General features: G+C 37.3%; 1 protein-coding gene across 1 annotated transcript; it reads left to right on the top strand.

The window, feature by feature from the left end:
• The first annotated feature begins 19,344 nt into the window (after positions 1 to 19,344).
• Positions 19,345 to 20,154, top strand: LOC143867173 (uncharacterized). Its single transcript, XM_077376060.1, has one exon. The coding sequence runs from the start codon at positions 19,345 to 19,347 to the stop codon at positions 20,152 to 20,154; it is 810 nt and encodes a 269-aa protein (XP_077232175.1).
• Positions 20,155 to 21,798: the final 1,644 nt, after the last annotated feature.

Below are 21,798 nucleotides of genomic sequence, written 5' to 3'. Positions count from 1 at the left end.
TCGTGAGCATGAATTTCTGTTATTCTATTCCTTATTTCATTGTTAGGATCATACACGTATAATTGTCCAAACATCGGTTTGCAACTAGGTCTTGGCAACAATGTTCCAATTTGATGGTAGTTTGAACCGGAGATCCTAAATGAATATGGGCTTCTGCCATCAATAATACTGTAGTCAACAACACCACCCATTGAAGTGAAACTGAACATAGAATTATATGCTCGAAGTAGTTCTTTGAAACATGTATGTTGAGTATCATATTTTCCATTATGCAATTCTTGTAAATATTGTGGCATCTCTGGAAGTGACGGAAGCTGGATTTTCCCATCCTGGCAACACATGGTAAATCTGGCAAAAGTACTTTGCGTAGTAGAAGAGGATCTTTCCTCATACCACATAAGCGCACCACACATTCGGCACATCATGTTTGGTGGACCAAAGTTCCATGTTTTTTTAAATGCATAACGTTCTCTACATGTGGAATGATTCGTACCTATACAATTTGGTAGAGCAGCAATCATAAGGGGAAGATAATAGTAAGTGAATATATATTGAAAAGTACAGGAATTGGGACCTTCGGGACAAAAATCTGGTTCTTCGGCACATCTGTTTTGTCCTGTTAATGGATTTAATGTGATAGGCTCCATTTGTACTTCAGTAGCAAGTACGGTTGGTGCGAGGGCTGATATCCTAATCTCTATTTGGAACAGACGAAATCACATTAAATAAATATGCACTATATAATATTGTGCTCTAAGAAAATCAAGTTAAGAAAAAGTGTTGACCTTGAAGAAAGGATGGTTGCTCGTTTGCAGACATGCTATACTGTAGTAATGAATTTAATGTAGGAAGCTCAACGGACGTTCCATCAATAGCTGGACTTTCTTCAGTTGTTACAATTAGGCTTGCCATTTGGGGTTCGGATTCCGAATAATTGTGCTGAACATTGTTTAGAAGATGTTGGCGTTGTTGTAGGTCGCAATCAGTAGTATTTAATTCTTCAGTTGCAGTTGATGGTGCGCCTTCACATGTACTTCTTACCAATGCCCGCTCCACATTCAGAGTAGCACCTTTCTTCATACGTAACTGTCTAATTCTAAGCGAACGTCTAAGTTTTGAACCATCTTCTACCAGCTTATCATCTATTGAGGAAAGGCAATGATAATATCAATTATTTGATGAATGATGAAGTAGGTCATGGAAGTTGCAAAAACGTTCATGTAATGAGTTGATAGACAATTATGTGTATCATGACGGGGATTCATTTTGAACAGTGCATAAATTAGTTCGTAACAGATGCTGGGCAATAGTGAATAAATTAGTTACAATTTCAACAATGAAACTATAAAACTGTACAGTACGACGTATGAGGAATAAAACATATGAGGAAGCCAAAGGGCATATTTAAATGATTTAAAAAAAAAACAAAGTTAACATCTTATATTTTAAGAGTAACATCTCATATTGTAAGAGCTAATGTGAAAAATACAGTAAATAAGATTAGTCGATATCTGAAGGAAAACAATATACATCCGTATGGACAGAGCATATATTTGAAGGAATTGTTCTTAAGACTCAATTGACATATCATATGCTAACAATCCATAAGAAAACATAGTAAATACTATTAGTCGATATGCCGGAGGAAATAATATACCTACCCATATAGTAAAGCTATAGAAATAGATGGACATATAAGTGCATCTGATGAGGCGAAAAGTAACGATTGACCAAACATCATTCGGGAATGTAAGAAATATATAGGCATAAACTTATAGCTACGAAGAGGGCATGTTAGCAAACAATTGATTTGGTAGATGTAATAAAGAAAGACGAATAGTACAAAAAATAATAATTATGCATACCTAGTAAAAGGAACTTACAAATCCAACCAATCGATCTTTAATTTGGTCTACAATTGTTCTGATGCTGTTTGCACGTAGAAGAAGTAAGCAGAATAAAACTCCAACCGTAACAGTCGAAGGAAGAAATCTTGTTCTTTTTGTATTCTACCAGGAAGAAATTCCATATCCAATCTGTAGTAGGCACAAATCACAATGTCAAGATCGTTTGTATTGGTATCGTAGAAATCCCTACGCATGAGGCAAAAAAAACCTTAAAACAGACACAACCAAAGTAAGAAGAGACAAATGAAAAGAAGAAGAAACCAATCCAATTATAGTGCTCGTATTTGCAATAATGATGAAAACCAAAGGTACTTGGTAATTGTTTTCTTAGTTTCTGTTTTCCTTAGTGGGGGGCCGTTACTATAATTCATGATAAATTAAGAAAACATTAACAAACAACATCAGTAAGTAAAATTCCATTGACATTAAACAGTAAAGACATTCTACAGGGGACTTCCAATACTAATATTTATTTTTTCCCAAATAGAGATGACACATAAAATGTTATCCTCTCTCTCAGAAAGAATATGTTTTTTGCAATTGGGAATTTTTTTGCACTAAGGATGTTACACTATAAGTGTCATAGAAATTTTCATTGTTTTTATTATTGTAACCAATTATTGAAACAGTTAAATTTTTTTATTACTATAGCACAAGATAAGTACGATATTGTAAGCTTTCTGAGTTGAACCAACTATAACTGTTAGAGTAGGCATTAAAGGAACTTTATGCCTAGATGGTGTACATCAACTTATAACAGCCCATCATCTTTCTCAAGAAATTACTTTATGATTTGTTTACTTCACTATTATTTGTAAAAAATAATACTTTATGATTTCTTTTGTACATAAAAAATAAAATAATTTCTTAAGGAATATGACAAGCTCTTGTAATTTTTTTGTAAACCACGTAGACGTAAACCTATTTTAATGTCTACTTTAACATATATATTTGCTTTGATTCGGGAACTCATCAAAACTGAGTAATTATATAATTATACAATGAAATTTGATCTGTGAACAACAGAACTTTATATCACGAATGACATAAATTATAATTTTTTACCATAGTAGGAGAAAAAATAAAAAATATACTGTTAAGACTTTCTACATGGGATGGGAAATTTCATTTCAAAGCCATGCTATATAATTTAAAAGACATGAATACCTTCAGTAGAGATGCACAGTAGGAAGTAGTAGGAGTCCAATTGATGTAAAGTTTTTCAAACGACGTTGACAAAATATACTTCCACTACAGGAAATGAGAAATTCAAATAACATAAAGTTAAAAAAAATGGTGTTATTTCATGTTTGCATTTATTTGGTGTAGGGAAAATTACGAATTGTAACGTAAACAAATATGGACAAAACCAGTTGAAATTTAACAGCAAAAAATAAATTTATTATCAAACTTGTAGGAGTTCATTCATAGCATGGCCTTTCGAATTCGTTATTTGTGTCCCCATCAATTTACATGAACCAACTTATAGGGGAAAAATTCTGAAACAGAAAGAAGGCTACATAAGTAACAAAGGAACCGTCTAGTATAGTACCTGTCGAAAGAAAGGTTAGACTTTCATGCAGCAGGTCTCCAATAGCCTGGAAGCTAATTGGCCGCAAACTCTGTCTATCGAAGACGAATGGAAACCAACAGGCACAAAATGTTTTTTCTACTAACTCGGTTTTGATTTTTTTTTCTGTATTGGTTGAACCTACTTTCTAAAGTTCGATAAGAAAATAGTTTATTTCCTTTAAAACGATAGTGAGGGGAACAATAAATATCCCTAATGATAAAAGAAAACAAAGTAACACCCAAACAAAAAAAAACCAACAAAAGAAACAGTAATAGAAGAATTAGAACTTTACATGTCGTGCTGAGAGAATAAAACATATGTCATCCATATTTTCTGTACTTGAAAATACCTACACCAACTATACGACCTAATGTAGACACCCCCGTTTTGCTACGCTTTAAAAAGTAAAAGATTCGGTAGTATCATCGAGTTTTGAATCCGTATTCAACATTAGATTAGACATCCATGCATTTTAGGGTAGATTTCATTTCATTATGGGAGTTTTGAAGTTGATTCACGATCCTAAAGGTCTCTAGAGGGTTCCTTTGGCCTCTGTAAGATGAAAGCTCAAGTTTCCAAGCAAATAAAAAAACCTGCTCTTTTTAGATTTTTCAGGGTTGCCCTCATTTTTGCCTATTTTGCACTGCAGGGGTATTTTGGTCATTCCCGATGTGTCTCGTTTGACCCCCGAGTTATATTTGAGAAATCTTGAGTGATTTTATAAATTTTGAAAAAGCTACTATTTTTAGAAACTCATGGGGCTTCCATATTTTCATCATCTTATGGATATTTCAATCATTTCTCATATGTCCAAAACCATCTCGAGGGTACGGCTGATGGATTAGGAGTAATTTCGTAACATTTGGGAAACCTGTTAAATTTAGATCTCTCAAGATTGTCTCTTAGTCCTGCACTTCGGGGGTATTTTAGACATTTCCAAACATATCATATTTGGTCCCTAAGTTGTGTCTAAGAAATCTTGAGTCCATTCATAAATTTTTAAAAAATCTGCTATTTTTAGAATTTCTCAGGGTTTTTCCTAGTCTCGCCAAATTCTAGCACATCGGGGTAATTTGGTCTTTTCCTGTGTAATTATTTTGATCCCCGAAATATGTCTGAGAGATTATGAATGATTTCTTGAATTTTGGAAAACCTGCTAAATTTAGAATTTCTTAAGAGTTTCTCTTAATTTGGAAATTCTAAGTGTTGAGGGCATTTTGGGTATTTTCAGGGGATACCAAATGATCCTGTTAAATATTGCTCACCGAAATGACCCAATTTTAAAAGTTTATATTTTTTAAGTTTGACCACAAAGACTTTCCATTTTTAATTTTTCCCTTTAGGGGTGAATCAATCTGAGGGTATTTTGGTCGCATTTGGATGTCTAACAGTCAAATAGGGGCATTTTGGTCCGAAAAGTTATTTTTCAAAAAAGATGGTCCAATCATGTGTGAGGGATGCATCATAAATGTCAAATGGGTTGGGTCCATATATAGAATGTTGAATTTAGAAAGATTTTATTGATTTTTTACGGAAAAACCCGAAATCCGTGTGAAATGGCCCATTGGGCTAAAGCCCGCAAAGATGGAGCTCATGTGGGTTCACCCATATGGGTCAACCACCATGGTGGGCGGCCCACATGGTTGACCCACATGAGTTGAGCACCTAACCTTGATGATGTCACAATGGTGACATCATATTTGTTAAAAGAAAAATAAAAAGAATAAAAAATGAAAAGAAGGAAAGAAGGAAAAGATGAATGATTGCTTAAAAAGATTTTCTTCCAAAGAAGCAATGTGGAATGAGAATAGCATGTCTTGATTGACAAGAAATTAAGATTAGAATCAAATCCAATTTGGAAACAAGAAAGAAAGAAAGCGAGAGGGGAAAATTGGAAACAAGCCAAAAAATGGAGCTCTCACATTGGAAATTACTATTTCTCTCTTAACCCTGGCTTTTTTGTATAAAAATCAAAGCAAACAATCCTAGAAAAGATTCAAAAAAATCAAAATTTGTCCTTTTTCTCTCTCCTCCCTAGAAAAAAAAAAAAAAAACCTCTTCTATCTTGAAGTGTGATCTCTCTCTCAAGTGTTCTTCACAAAAGGAATTCTTGTATTCCTTATTCTTCTCCAAGGCATCACACAATCAAGAATTATTGGAGTGTTCTTTCGATCTTTTTTAGCGTAAAAAAGGGTTGGACAAAGCGTATATCTTGGATCACCATCCCTAGAGACAAGGATCGCGATCAACGGTAAGGATTCCTCATCTTTGTGAAGTAGAAAAAGCATGCTAGGGCTTTAATTTTGATGGATCAAATTAACGAGTTTTTCTTTCAAATTCCAGTATGTTATAATATAGATTATGAGTTTTCAAAATCTAAATTTTGATCCAAAAATTAATTTTCCTCTATTTAAAAATGGTTTTCTTTTGTTTTTATTCAATATGAATTAAAATTATATTATCAAAGCAAGTATTTGAAAACATGGGTCTTTTTAAAAACTGATATTTTCTGGGTTTTATATAAAATACAAAACTAGGGGAAACTTAATTTCCAACCGCAGTTCGGCCGTTTTATTTTTCATTCTATTTTTCAAAGAATAACCCCGAAATGGGTTATTTCTTGATGAATGGAGCCAAAAGTATATCAAATCATGTCCCAATTTAGTGAAAGTTTGTTTCCAATAGTTTTACAAGGTTTGTAGATCACCCAAAAATTTTCATATTGGTTGGAGTTTATTTAATCAGATTATTAATTATTTTCAATTTCGGCTATTTTTAATAAATACCAAATGCTTTTAAAAATTAATGAGATTTTTCAGAATTAAAGCTTAATAATAAATGGAAGTTTCCATTGAAAATATTTTTAAACAAATATGGTTTTTACTATTTTCTAATCGCCTCCCCGTTTTACATGCCATAATTCTTTTTCTTATTAAATTAATAAATCAAACTTTTTCTTTACAAACCAGTAACTTAGGTTACTGGAATGTTAGAAAAATATTTTTAATTGATTGTGCAAAGATTTGTTAAGATTTTACAATTTATTTTAATAAACGGGTTTTAACGCCTAGGAAACAAATTGATCTCTTATATTTAAAAACCAATTTTATGGAGGATATTTAATTTTTAAGTTTTGAAATTTTGATAAAAAAATTTATAATCTATTATATATCTACTGGAATTTTTTATTTGATTTTAAGATACCATTAGGTTTGCTTTTTAAGTAATTATTTGGTTTCATCTGATTTTTGTGTGAATTTAAATGGGGATCAAATCATAATAAAAACCTATGAAAGTCATACAGTAGTCTACACTTATGATTGTCTTTATCCTGTAAGAGTTTAAGTTGATTTGAAATTGATATGTTATAGGTTGCTGTGTTAATCTATAATCTGATTTGAATTTTGAAAAATCAGAAATTGATATCTAATTTTAATGATAATTCATGCAAATTTTTCAGTAAACTTTAATCATCTATATCGTTATTCTATAAAAGTTTGGAGTAATTTAAGATTGATATGATATAGGTTGTTGTGTTAATCTATAATCTGATTTGAATTTGAAAAAATCGGGAATTTATATCAAATCTTAATGATAATTCATGAACGTTTTCCAGTAAGCTACAATCATCCCTATCTTGTTACTGGAAAAGTTTCAACTGATTTGGAGTTCGCTTGCGTAGGGTTACTGTGTAATCCTAGCAATATGGTCTTAATGATATTAAATCACAATTTAATAGCAAATCAATACAAAAGTCAGTAAAAATCTCCAAAAAATCTTAACTTTCATCATAAATTTAATCCCTAACTTTTTTGAAACAGAAACCTTAGGGTTCATAGATTGCATTTGTAAATTGGCTATGCTGTGACAATTTAACTGCCGAGATCGTAACCATAATCGTATACTAATTGCGATCGATCCAGCATAATTGGAGTGCGTAAATTATAGTATGTTATTGGCTCCGAGGTCCACTGTCCACGAAAATCCTGAGAAACATGCCAGGCAATAAGATATTATAAATTACGTGCTAAATTATACAATGATTGAGAGCACGATGCCCTTCCATGGATGCAACTCAAGGCTGAAATTTGCCAACCACAGAGCCTTTGGTATTCCTTAGATGTTTAGGAATCGAAAATCCTCAAAATTTGAAAATCATTAAGTTTAACAAATCGAATTAACTCGATTCGCATCTTAGGAGCCGTTGGATTACGGTCTCTTATCGTAGGAACCTTTAGGGCTCCTTAGGAACACTTACGTCTCGTTGTGTCCTATGTTTTAGGATAGCAACCGTGCCATAGATCTAGTTACACTAGTTACCCCATACCCCACTTTTCTCATAGGACTTGCCTAGTTACCTAGGATGTAGGTTAACCTGCATTAGTCTAAGGGATGTCTTGCACTTAGCTAGGACCATATAGCATCTTAGATGAAGTCCTAAGATAATAAAACTTAAACAACTTGAATTAAATAATCTCTTGAAAGCTGTTAAAATAGTCAGCCCAGTTTAGATCGGTGTCTTAGACGTCTTAGGCACATAGCTTAGTTCAGGTGCACCGAACTACGATCGACTCTGATTCCAGTGAGGCTGTGATACGTAGGCAACTTGGATACTTGAGTGGTATACCAAGCCCGAGTCGGCTCCGCACATAAGTGGTGGGGTTTTGTATATTAATCCTTAAATTAAAAGTAATTAAATCACTTAGGACTTTTCATGAAATTAGAATTTTAGGAGAACTTTCACTTAGATTGAATTCAAACAAATTAAGAAAATCAAGATACATATTTAGGAATTACATTGAAATTAGATCTTATGATGCATGTCATGTAGTTCGCACATTAATATAGAGTTAAATGAGCCATTTAAAAGAAATTCAAAAGAGTTAACTTTTGAAATTGAAGACCGATTATCTGGCAGGAATGGTGCATGTGGTAGTAACTCCCCATACCTTACATTCTCGTAACCAGGTAACGAGTCTAGATTTCTGGTCAATTATGGGTCATAGATCCCTCATCTAGGTGGCGACTCTGTCACTCTCTTTTGCGTGAAATTCGGATTGCCTTAGTGATCCCAAGTTCACGAAAAAAATGAATTAAATCACACCTTGCTAGGCTCGGCAGCTTACCCCTACCCTTATGGGTACTGGGTTGCACGTTTGTTTGCACCCTATGGCTTGGTTGCTGCCTGCTTGGTTGGGTAATTAAAATCAATAATAAAAAGCACACGTCATTCGCGTCGGTACGAGAGACCAAGAGAGAGCGTAGCGCCTCGCGCGTCATTTCCCTCTCGCGGGATCAGGTCCCACACCTAAGGAAACAGATTAAAAGACGGGGAAAACAATTACCAAAAAACAAAAATAAGGGAAAAAACCTACAACTAAAGTTTTCTGTACTTGAAAATACCTACACCAACTATACGACCTAAGGAAACAGATTAAAAGACGGGGAAGACAATTACCAAAAAACAAAAATAAGGAAAAAAACATACAACTAAATTTGGAATAAAAAAAAACAATCCAAACAAGGAGGGAAACAACATTATTTTTCTCCTTCCTAAAAACCCAAAGATAAGAAAGATATGTAACAGAAGTAAAAAATTCAAAATTAACGCATATATTTCAACTTGTCTTGAAGAAGAGTCGAACGCTTCTTTCAATAACGGTGGCGCATCGTACAAATAACACGGGGCGTCTGATCTGTATCCCACCGCCAGATAAACATATCGGAAACGAAGTTTGTTGGCGGCGGAAGAATTGGAGCCATTTAGAACGACCTAGAAGAATTTTATGACAGAAGAAATGATTTAACTTCTTTTAAACCTTATTTAAACCTAATATGTCTGTAAAAAGTGCAAAATATGTAAAAAAAAATAAAAAAAATAACCTCTATGTAGGATTCCTTACCGAAGATTTCGGAATTTCTCCCCCCTTTATCCGCTTCGACGGTTGGATTATAAGGGAACGTGGAGAAGGCGGATTTACTGGTCGTTTCCCCTTGATGTTAATTCCTGGATTTTCACCGTCCCCTGATCTCACACGTGTCTTCATCGTCCCCTTATCCCATCCACACATCTACACGTACCCAACCGTTCTTTGGGTTGTATTTTATAGCGTTTGACGAAAAGTATCGCTCTCTCCGCCCACAAGATAGACCACAAATTATAGAATATTTTCTTCCTGGGATGATCGCCACCGTCCCATATTAAAAAATTTCTTCTGATGTAGTTTTAGGCTACATTTTAGGTGAAAACGAAACCAAAAGGCATTTAACGGGTTTATAGATTTAGGAATAAGGGCATTTTAGTCATTTGACAACTCCAAATGGATGTACGTTTGACGGTGCGCGTTTCCGGTGATGCTAAGCCCTTATGAAAAGATTGTCGATAAAAACTCCATTTTCATCGTATCTGTCTTTCTAGGTGAGACACGTCATTTTCAATCAGATAGAGAGAGCAGCCGCACATGTGGACCATCTTGCAGATTTTATTTTATTTAATTCAATAATAAACTAGGGCAGTGATAAATCGACTCCCATGTGTGTATCTCTCTCCTCTTTCTCTCTCTAACTAACCTAGGGGAGAGAGAAAGACACATGGGAAGTCGATTCATCAATTTGGAGAGCCGATTTATCACTCTCCTAAACTAATGAGATAGAGAGAGTACTGTTCGCATGCTTATGAGAAAGGGGAGCATGACACGTAGAAACGAACTAAGAGGACATTTGCCAATTTGAAGATAAGTTAGGCCGGACAAATGCATTGACAGTATAGTTGTCAGCTTAATAGCTTTTTCACAGAAAAGAAATAAAATTCCCTAATTTCCGCATCCTTATTATATTTCATCGTCCTTTTTTAATTAACAGGTGTATGTAGATAAAGTTGGAAGGATTAGAAAGCCATTTTTTAATTGAAAATTTATGGAGACAGTAAATAACGCTGGCATTTGCAAGAGAACGACGCTTAGAAACATTGGCATAGGCATCGTTCCTGAACCACCTAAACACCTATGTTATCTTTGTGCTTGTTCGTTTTGATCAATGGTTCCACTTAGAGAGAGAGAGAGAGCACATTGTTTTGGGCTCCTTTAAGTCATACGAGCCCACAACTATGTTCCCACTCCTTCCCATGAAAATCTATGAGAATCTTCTTTTCCAGATTGAAATGAATGATTAGGCAATATTCATGTCGTTTTTACAATTACTAGAGAAAGTTCCATGCACTTTCCTCTTGATTCTTATCTTCATCTCCTTGACTAAGATCACCGAGCCGTTCACATTTAATTGGCAAAAGTTAATTTATAGATTACGTGAGTAGGATAGTTTTATTGACGTAATATTTAATTGGCAAAAGTTAATTTATATATTACGTGAGTAGGATAGTTTTATTGACGTAATTTTTATGGGATTCATCGCAGTTGGTATTTCGCCGGCATGCAATCGCATGAGAGAGCAGCCATAGCCACAGCCACATAGGCTCACTTCTCAACAAATTTTGTCTTATTCATTTAATTCATCAGAGGTAGAGAGCAGCCACAGCCACAGTCTCACTTCTCAATAAATTTTGTCTTATTCATTTAATTCATCAGAGGTGGCTGCTCTCTCGTGCAACAGTCTGCTTGTGAAATGCCTTCTCCGTTGGTCCCTAGCTAAAAAAAGGAAAAAAACCAACTGCCCGAGGCGGCAAAAAATCATAAATTTCCAATGCATTCCTACTAATCCCAGCAAGGGTAAGTCCATCTACATCGCTATTAGCTGATCTTTTCACATGCCAAAGGGTAATTCCATAGTTGGTGCCCATTTGGATGCCGAGAAGATTTTGATTTGGATTTCGCACATTTGCAGCCCTTTTTGCATTATGATTTGGATCTGGATCAAATCCTTGGATTTCCAACTCAGCGACTGACAGTGAAAAAAATCAAATTTCCAAATATGCTGTGAAAATAAGTAATTGGAAATCCACAGATCTGGCAGTTGCCTTCACGCTCTTCAGTCCTCAACCTCTCCACTCCACTAGGAAGTACCCCCTTCCCTCTCTGTCTGCCTCAACATGAGCTGGCAGATCTATTCAATTTGTATTCAAAACTCAATTCCTAATCCAAATGCAAAATATGAGGTATCCAAATGTGCCCTCATTCTCTTGTAGATGTCATCTATCAACTTGACAAATATCCAAGGATAGGGATTGCTACCATCCATCTGCCTAATAAACATTAAGTGAATCCCTAACAACAATCCGCTTTATTTGAAAAACTTTCATTTGAGATTTTGATTCCTTGTAAGACCGCACTTAATTCAACTTCACTTGAGTCAGTCACCCCAACGGGACAAAAAGATCAATCCTTGGTCATCCTTCGTACTCCTCCAACTCTGGCCAGCCCCGGATTACCCTTACTCTAGTCATCAAATTGAATTTCAATATGCCTTATCAGGGGAGGGTTTCATTGAGGAGCGGTGGCCGCCTTCTTGTCACTGTTGGTCCAAAACAACTATGTTTGAAAAGTTTTTCTCATAGAACATCTAGAATACATTGATTTTCTAAGCACGGCTTAGCACAATGGAGGAATCATTAATCAAGCATTATTTTCTTGTACTTTTGACCGCCCATTTTATTCTTTCAAAAAGACCCAACATGTGTACACATCCTCTTTTCACACTGTGGAAGATCTCATTGTGGTTTAATATTGATCAAGCAAATCATGGGTCCCACCACTCATTAGCAGCCCTAATTTTGTTCTGCATGCGGTGTGCCCTCGAGCCTGAACTTTTACAAAATTTCATGAAAGGAATAATAAATGCAACTTGTCGCTTTTTTTGGGTTTTTGTTTTCATTGGGTCCTTTGCTACTTTCGTTGGCTTACTTAAATAACATTTGATTGTGCAACATCATCGTGTGAACGTCATCGCGTGGACTGCATCTTGTCGCTTTTTTTTTTTTTTTTTTTTTTTGAGTGGCATCATTATGTACATTTTCTATCTCTTTCAATCCATTTCTCACACAAAGAAGACTAAGACTCCATCATCGTGTGAACGTCATCGCTTGGACTGACATCTTGTCGCTTTATTCAGGGTTTTTGTTTTCTAGATTTTCTTTTTTCTTTAGTTTGGTTTACATCCATCAATTTCCTGGAATCTTATTTTCGATGGTTTGGTTCGATTCAAGGAATTGCCTCAAGTCGTGATGATGTTTCATAGCCAGATCCCCATTTTGAGAAAAGACGAGAACCTATAAACCTAGCCTGATAAACAAGAATTTTTGTTTTCCATAACCAAAATTACAGCTCTCGGTGAGTTTTTTTCTTTCTCTTTTTTTTGAAAAAAGTTTATTCATAGAATTTGATAATCTGTATTTAATAAGCTTACCAAATTATGGAAAACACCTTTTTTAAGGAAAGTTTTTTCTCAGAAAAAAAATATCTATTAAAAAAATGAAAAGCTGAGTATAAGATTTTAAAAGCTTGTATGTACTGCCATTGTCAAACTGAGCATAATTTTATAAAACTTGTAAGGGGTGTCGTTATCAAAAGGGCTTCTGACTATGTTTGGCTTTTGGAGATAAGTAGTAAGGATTTCAGCTTTTGAGAAGTTTTCCCAAGCTGTTGAGAAGCTTTTGTTCTCTTTTAAATCATTCGACTAAATTTTGTGTGTGTGTGGATCATTCAACTAAATTTGGGGGGGGGGGGGGGAGGGAATAGGTAACTTGGGGAAGGAGGCTATGTTGGAAAGAAATTGAGGACTTTATATTTCCAAAAATCAAAGGGCTATTTACAAGATGTAGGTGGTAACCCAAAAGACAAGAAAAAAGTTGGAAGAGCAAAGAAGTTCATTCTATGTTACTGGTTTTGACAAAAAAAGTAAGTTCCCATTCTTGGGGGTGCATCACAGAAATTGAGGGGCGACACAGAAATCGAAGGGCTATCATATGCCACAAAAATTGATATTTTCGTAGGGTACTGATAAATTCACCCCCTTGAAAGAAGAATATGATGCGTCATCGAAATTTAGGACATGTGATTGTCTTATTAAATAACCACAAGTGCACGGATCGCGTGTAGTCACGGGTCGAACTCAGGAAAGAGAAATCTTGTTTGTGAATCATATTCTTATATCACTTAGAATATAAACTATGATATATGTTGCCTGGCATTTACTCAGGATTTCCGTGGACGTACCTCGGATCCAACAATATCTATAAATTTGTATTCTAAACAATCTAAGAATCGAACACAAATAAGATTGTGATTTGAAAATCTTAATTTAGGCAAAGTGTACCAAAATTTTAATGATCCCTATTAACTACTTATCTAATCTAATTAGAAAACCAAATTCTAATGGCTTAAGTAAATTGAAAAATTGCAAAAGTAATTTGGAATAGTGTAAAAACCTTAATTCAATATAAAAGAGTACTTAGGGTTAGAATCCACCATGGGTTTGAATAAAATTTAATTAAACAATCATTTGAATTAGGTTGAAAATCCAACTAAACAGTCAATAAATAATAAGATCTAAAAGATGTCATTATTTATGAGTATCTTAATCGAATTAACCCTCTAATTTATATTAATTATATAGAATTTAATCTTTGTTAATCAACAATCATCCATACGAAAGGGGAAAGCCAATGGCATGGATGATTGGGATTTAGACAAAAATAAAATCCTACATAATTTGTTATATAAGCCACTTGTTTTAATTACTTCTCTTTCTCCTTCCCCATGGCTTCATTTAAACTCTTAGTGGGTTTAGCTACTCATGGAGAAGGGGAAAGAAACACAAAAAATAGAGAGAGGAATTGCCATTAAAGAAATTGAAAAGAAAAATAAACAAAACTCTCTTCTTCAATTTAAAATAGATCACTAATACATCAACTTCAAAATGAATGTAAATAACAAAACAAGAAAGATTTTAAAAGCGGCTATTTAAAAAAAAAAGATTTTAAAAGCTTGTATGTAGTGCCATTGTCAAACTGAGCATAATTTTATAAAACTTGTAAGGGGTGTCGTTGTCAAAACGGCTTCTGACTATGTTGGGCTTTTGGAGATAAGTAGTAAGGATTTAAGCTTTTGAGAAGCTTTTGTTCTCTTTTAAATCATTCGACTAAATTTGTGTGTGTGTGTGGATCATTCAACTAAATTGGAGGGGGGGGAGATTAGGTAACTTAGGGAAGGAGGCTAGGTTGAAAATAAATTGAGGACTTTGTGTTTCCAAAAATCAAAGGGCTATTTACAAGATGTAGGTGGTAACCCAAAAGACAAGAAAAAAGTTGGAAGAGAAAAGAAGTTCATTCTATGTTACTGGTTTTGACAAAAAAAAGTAAGTTCCCATTCTTGGGTGCTGCGTCACAGAAATTCAGGGGCGACACAGAAATCGAAGGGCTATCATATGCCACAGAAATCGATATTTTCGTAGGGTAGTGATAAATTCACCCCCTTGAAAGAAGAATATGATGCGTCATCGAAATTTAGGACATGCACATTGCAAAACAAAAGGGTAAAAGGGTGCCCATTGGTCAATATCCATTTAGGATGGCATAGAAAAATAAGATTATAAATTGACGGGGTGCCCTTTTACCTGTTTTTTACAACGGCCTTGTCAATCTAAGCATTCCTCTTACAATATCACTTCTGAAAAGTCATTATAAGTGAAGAGAATTTATATGATACCCGACCGTCAAAATAACAAGGGCTAGGTGGCAAACATGTACACTTCTCTATAGTGTATACATTACACAATCTTCTTCTCCTTATTTTGGTACACCTTTCTAGCATATTCATTTTCTTGATATTTTGTGTTTTCTAATCAAGCTTCTGTCGAAGTGCTTTAATCTTCAAGATTTAAGAATATTAAGAAAGAGAACATCAGAAAATCACTTTATTAACGTTACAAAGACAATATTAATGTCTTTGTTGGAAAGAAATTGAGGACTTTATGTTTCCAAAAATCAAGGGGCTATTTACAACATGTAGGTTGTAACCCAAAAGACAAGAAAAAAGTTGGAAGACCAAAGAGGTTCTTTCTATGTTACTGGTTTTGAAAAAAAAGTAAGTTCCCATTCTTGGGGGATGCATCACAGAAATTGAGGGGCGACACAAAAATTGAAGGGCTATCATATGCCACAGAAATCGATATTTTCATAGGGTAGTGATAAAGTCACCCCCTTGAAAGAAGAATATGATGCGTCATCGAAATTTAGGACATGCGCCCTTGCAAAACAAAAGGTAAAAGGTGCGCCCATTGGTCAATATCCATTTAGGATGGCACAGAAAATTACGATTATAAATTGACGGGGTGCCCTTTTACCCATTTTTTACAAGGCCAGGCCTGGTCAATCTAAGCATTCCTCTTACAATATCGCTCCTGAAAAGTCATTATAAGTGAATATGGGAAATGTTATCAGTGCTACCGTATTTTGATGATCGCACTCCTCCCTTTATTAAAAAGTGAGGCCTTGGGGAAGGAGGCTATGTTGGAAAGAAATTGAGAATTTTATGTTTCCAAAAATCAAAGGGCTATTTACAAGATGTAGGTGGTAACCCGAAAGACAAGAAAAAAGTTGGAAGTGCAAAGAAGTTCATTCTATGTTACTGGTTTTGACAAAAAAAAGTAAGTTCCCATTCTTGGGGGCTGCGTCACAGAAATTGAGGGGCAACACAGAAATCGAAGGGCTATCATATGCCACAGAAATAGATATTTTCGTAGGGTAGTGATAAATTCACCCCCTTGAAAGAAGAATATGATGCGTCATCGAAATTTAGGACATGCACCCTTGCAAAACAAAAGGTAAAAGGTGCGCCCATTGGTCAATATCCATTTAGGATGGCACAGAAAATTACGATTATAAATTGACGGGGTGCCCTTTTACCCATTTTTTACAACGGCCTTGTCAATCTAAGCATTCCTCTTACAATATCGCTTCTGAAAAGTCATTATAAGTGAAGAGAATTTATATGATGCCCGACCGTCAAAATGACAGGGCTAGGTGGCAAACATGTACACTTCTCTATAGTGTATACATTACACAATCTTCTTCTCCTTATTTTGGTACACCTTTCTAGCATATTCATTTTCTTGATATTTTGTGTTTTCCAGTCAAGCTTCTGTCGAAGTGCTTTAATCTTCAAGATTTAAGAATATTAAGAAAGAGAACATCAGAAAATCACTTTATTAACGTTACAAAGACAATATTAATGTCTTTGTTCGAAAGAAATTGAGGACTTTATGTTTCCAGAAATCAAGGGGCTATTTACAATATGTAGGTTGCAACCCAAAAGACAAGAAAAAAGTCGGAAGACCAAAGAAGTTCTTTCTATGTTACTGGTTTTGAAAAAAAAAGTAAGTTCCCATTCTTGGGGGATGCATCACAGAAATTGAGGGGCAACACAGAAATTGAAGCGCTATCATATGCCACAGAAATCGATATTTTCGTTGGGTAGTGATAAATTCACCCCCTTGAAAGAAGAATATGATGCGTCATCGAAATTTAGGTCATGCGCCCTTGCAAAACAAAAGGGTAAAAGGGTGCCCCATTGGTCAATATCCATTCAGGATGGCACAAAAAATTACGATTATAAATTGACAAGGTGCTCTTTTACCCGTTTTTCACAAGGCCGGGCCTGGTCAATCTAAGCATTCCTCTTACAATATCGCTCCTGAAAAGTCATTATAAGTGAATATGGGAAATGTTATCAGCACTACCATATTTTGATGATCGCACTCCTCACTTTATTAAAAAGTATTGTACGCACCATAGGATGATCCAAACCGTCTATTAGATGGGCCACAGCCTAAATAGGTTGTGCCCCAAAAATCATTTCCATCTTTGGAAATGATTCCTAGGGCACAACCTATTTAGGCTGTGGCCAAATCTAATGGACAATTTATGCAGTTTGACGCTCAATTACAACATTATTACTTTCAACTATTATATATGAGATTGTTCACCTAGATGGCGATGAAGGAATATTTTCGTTCATTGGCTTATGTATTATTTGATCACACGAACAGTGGAGATAAAAAATCTCGCTACCGGGTTGTTTTTCAGCCAGCTAGCTTCCGGTAGCTCAAATGAATTCACAACTTTAAGTGAATTCTTACGAAGTTGCAAAAATTCATAACTCTACATACAGGTTTGGATCTAGATAATTTTTTGTTGGATTTTTTATAATTTAAAGATTTTAGTGTCTGTATTTCAAGCTTTTCTAATTTTGTGAACCCAAATTTCAAATGTTGTGCAACATATCCAACTTCCTTTCTTATTAAATGCCTTGATTTCATTACCTTTAATAACTCATCCAAAGCGTACGTTCTAAAGTTCTGAGAGTTAATGCAAACTTTTCTCATGCAAAACTACTTGTATCATATCAAATGAGAATCGTTGAGGAAGAAGTGTTAACTTATACACTTCTGGGGTTGAGCCTCTAGCTCAATTGGTTAAAGCATTGTTCTGTAACCTAGAGGACGGAGGTTCAAATCCAGCTTACCTACTATTAGGGGTAAAATCGGTATTCACGGTACCGATCCTCAAATCCCTCCTTCGTCGATCGACTAGATCACGTTAACCCCCACAAGCAGCACTCATTAACGGACCACACCCATAAAACTACACCTTCGTACGGTAACGAACCTAAAAAAAAGTCAAAACACAATCACGGGAATATCTCCATTGTGCAACCAATCCGGACTACCGTTGCACTCCGGGCGCGATATTCAAAATTCAAACATCCCGCCCAGGCCACCATCCAAGATCTGCGCCCAAAATCGTCGGGAATCATATCTCCACGATTTTATTCTCCATCCATCACGCTCCACATGGGCTAAACTAAAGCCCTAATTGATATCTCCAAGATCGTGGATCTCCCTCCCTATAAAAAGGGGTCTACGCACTCAAGCAGATTCATTCATTCCATTCCCCTTCTCCCCCTTTGGTCTGGTAACTTGATTTGGCCCTCTCCTATTCATCGTCCATTGTTTGTGATTGCCTATTTCTGACTTGAGTGTCGAAGTGGCCGCCCGGAGCCACAACTCCGGGTCCACTGACGCTTTTTCTATGAGCACAGGATTCCAAGTTCTGCCAAGCTAGTTCGTGCAGTCAGATATCGGGCGTCATCAGATTGGCGCCATCCATGGGACCGACTATGCCAAAGTCGAAAGCTACCTCCCAACTTAACGGTGGAATGGTTACGAGAAGCCAAGCAAGTCAACGAGACCGAGAACAGCTAGAGGAGACAGGAGAAATGGTTGTCTCCTGCGACGCTCTGGTAACTATGACCGCCTTCAACCAGTTCGTACAACAACTTGAAAGCGTCGCAGCCGCCCTCCAACAAGTACTTCAGAGGATTCCTCCTCATCCGGCAGTGCCACCTCCGCCTATAAACCCACCGGGCGAAGGGATTCTTCCCGCTGAGATTTCAGAGGAGCAAGGATCCTCAGAAGGATGAAATCCTCGGAGTCAAAGACCCCGCTAACATCAACAAGGGTCTGCCTCAATCACCAATCACTAGCCCGCCACCCGACCATCGCCGTGATAATTGCCATCGAAGATGCAATGACCCAATGGTGGAGCCAACGAATCTAGTCCAACAGATCGACGGTCAGATACCTCTACCAAGAGAGAGCCCTAGGAGAAACAATCAAGCAGAAGAAAATCCCACCATCATGGCCGATCTCCAACGCCAGATAAGAGAACTCCAACAGCAAATGAAGACGTCCTGTGACCCGGACTTCCTGGCGGAGTGGGATAGCAAAATCGCTTCTCCATTCTTTCCAAGAATCTCCAACACGGTCGTTGCTACGAATTCTTACATGCGTCGGCTAGACCTCTATGACGGGTCATCTGACCCTCTTGAGTTTCTCTGAACTTACCACCGTGCTATGGTGATCAGGAACGCTTCGGATGTTACGATGTGCAAAGCCTTTTCTGCCTACTTAAAGAAGGATGCTAGCAACTGGTACGGTCGATTGAGGCTCAACTCCATCGAGTCATTCCACGAGCTAGGAAAGGAGTTTGTCGCTTATTTCTTTAACAGTCGGCTCCGAAAGAAGCCAGCCGACGCTCTTCTGACTTTACGGCAAGGAAAGGACGAAACACTCCTAAAGTTCATCAATCGGTTCCGTGTGGAACTCCACCAAATCAACGAACCGAACTTCGATATGGTCCGTGCCGCGCTCCGCCATGCCATTCGAGATAGAGACATGAAAGTAGCCTTGAATGTAAACCCTCCACGTGACCTCCAAGAACTCATGGCCACTGCGGATCGATACATCAATAATGAGGAATCATTTGTCATGGAAAGAGAATTGGAAACCACCCGAGGAAGTGAAAAGCGGAAAGACGATTCTAGGGCAGTACCAAGTCATAAGCAGGCAAGACACAATGACAGACAGAATCGTCGCGCCCCAAATCCCCAGTTTGAAAGGGTCAACTACACCACATTGAACAACACCATATCAAATATCCTGTATGAAATCCATGATAGAGAACCCATACACTGGCCTGAAAGAATGAGAAACACGGGAAAAGGAAAAAATTCTATTAAATATTATCATTTTCACCAAGATCATGGGCACACCACCAACAATTGCTATCATCTTAAGAAGGAAATTGAAAGGCTCGCGGGACTTGGTCGGATTGATCGTTACCTTCAAAATCCTCCAAGGAACCAACAACGACCCAGGTCCTAAATACATTGACCAAATGAACTTCGACGCTCACCCGGCCAGCAAGCGGAAAGTAGTAGGGAAAGAGCTTCGGATCGAGAGGAAGCGCCTAAGATCACCAGAAATATCGACACCATCTATGGTGGTCCGGCATTGGGAGGACCGACCGAGGAAGGATGGCGCCCTCTATGCGGGACAAATCAACTCCGTAGAAAACCCCTCCAAGAAGTCAAGGTCGGATCCAAGTCCCAGTGTACCCATCACCTTTACCGAGGCAAATTATGGGAAGATAGATCGACAGCATGATGACGCTGTGGTGGTCCGACTCACCATTGCCAACTTTAACGTAGGCCGAATCTTGGTAGACACTGGAAGCTCGGTCAATGTCCTCCATCAAGATGCCTTCACCGAAATGGACATCAGCAGTGATAGGCTGGAGCCTGTTGACTGGTCCATCTTCGGATTCTCTAGAGGAGAAATCAAGGTACGCGGGAAAATCAAACTCCCTGTAACGTTTGGAGCTCACCCAATCCAACGCACCATCATGCAAACCTTCCTGATAGTTCGTGTCCCTTCCACTTATAACAGAATCATTGGAAGGCCTGCGCTGAACGAAGTGGGGGCAGTGGTTTCCGCGGCCCATTTGAAAATAAAGTTTCCCACAAAGCTTGGTGTCGGAGAAGTTATCGGCGAACAGGAGAAAGCCCGCGAATGCTACGCCACCCTGCTGAAAAAGAAAAAAAGCCGCCAAAAAAACCTTCTCCATTGGTGGTCCCGACCCTCGATTTGAGGTAAAGCAGGGAGAACCGGTCGAAGAACTCACGAAAATTCCTCTGTTCCCCAATACCGACGAACAAACCGTCTAGATAGGTTCTCTCCTGTCAAGTAAGCTTAAAACTGACCTCGTAGATTTCTTAAAGACTAACTCAAATATCTTCGCCTGGTCCGCCTCCGACATGTAGGGAATTCCCTCAGATGTAGCAGTGCACAAGCTGAACGTAGACCCTAACTCCAAGCCGGTCAAGCAAAAGAAACGTAATTTCGCAACTGAAAGACAAAAGTACATCAGAGAAGAAGTAAATAAACTCCTCGATGCCAAATTCATCAGAGAGATTCGCTACCCGGAATGGCTTGCCAATGTCGTAATGGTCAGCAAATCAAACGGCAAGTGGCGAATCTGCATAGATTTCACGGATCTCAACAAAGCGTGCCCCAAGGATTGTTATCCGTTACCAAGGATCGATTACCTCATTGATGCCACTGCCGGACACGAGATGCTAAGCTTCATGGATGCCTTCTCTGGCTATAACCAGATCCAGATGTATGGTCCCGACATTCCAAAAACCTCCTTCATCACCGACCAAGGATTATTTTGTTACGAGGTCATGCCTTTCGGCCTCAAGAACGCTGACACCTCATACCAGCGTCTCGTCAATAAGATTTTTTCCGAACAAATTGCGAGGAACATGGAAGTATACGATGACGACATGCTCGTCAAAAGTCTCAAAACACAGAGCCACATTACCGACCTTGAAGAGGCCTTCGCCGTACTCCGCCGAAACTGAATGAAGTTGAATCCCGCCAAATGCGCCTTTGGGGTTACCTCCAGAAAATTCCTAGGCTTCATGGTCAGCCAGCGAGGAATTGAGGCCAATGCCAAAAAAATAA

The sequence above is a fragment of the Tasmannia lanceolata genome, unplaced genomic scaffold (assembly GCF_043159265.1).
Source record: "Tasmannia lanceolata isolate RefF3 unplaced genomic scaffold, GAP_Taslan_0.1 ptg000003l, whole genome shotgun sequence".
NCBI lineage: Eukaryota > Viridiplantae > Streptophyta > Magnoliopsida > Canellales > Winteraceae > Tasmannia > Tasmannia lanceolata.
Note: the sequence above shows the minus strand (reverse complement) of the source record. Positions and strands in the feature narration are given on the sequence as shown.

Coding starts and splice junctions, on each gene's coding strand:
- LOC143867173 (XM_077376060.1), top strand. CDS start 19,345: ATGGTGATCAGGAACGCTTCGGATGTTACGATGTGCAAAGCCTTTTCT.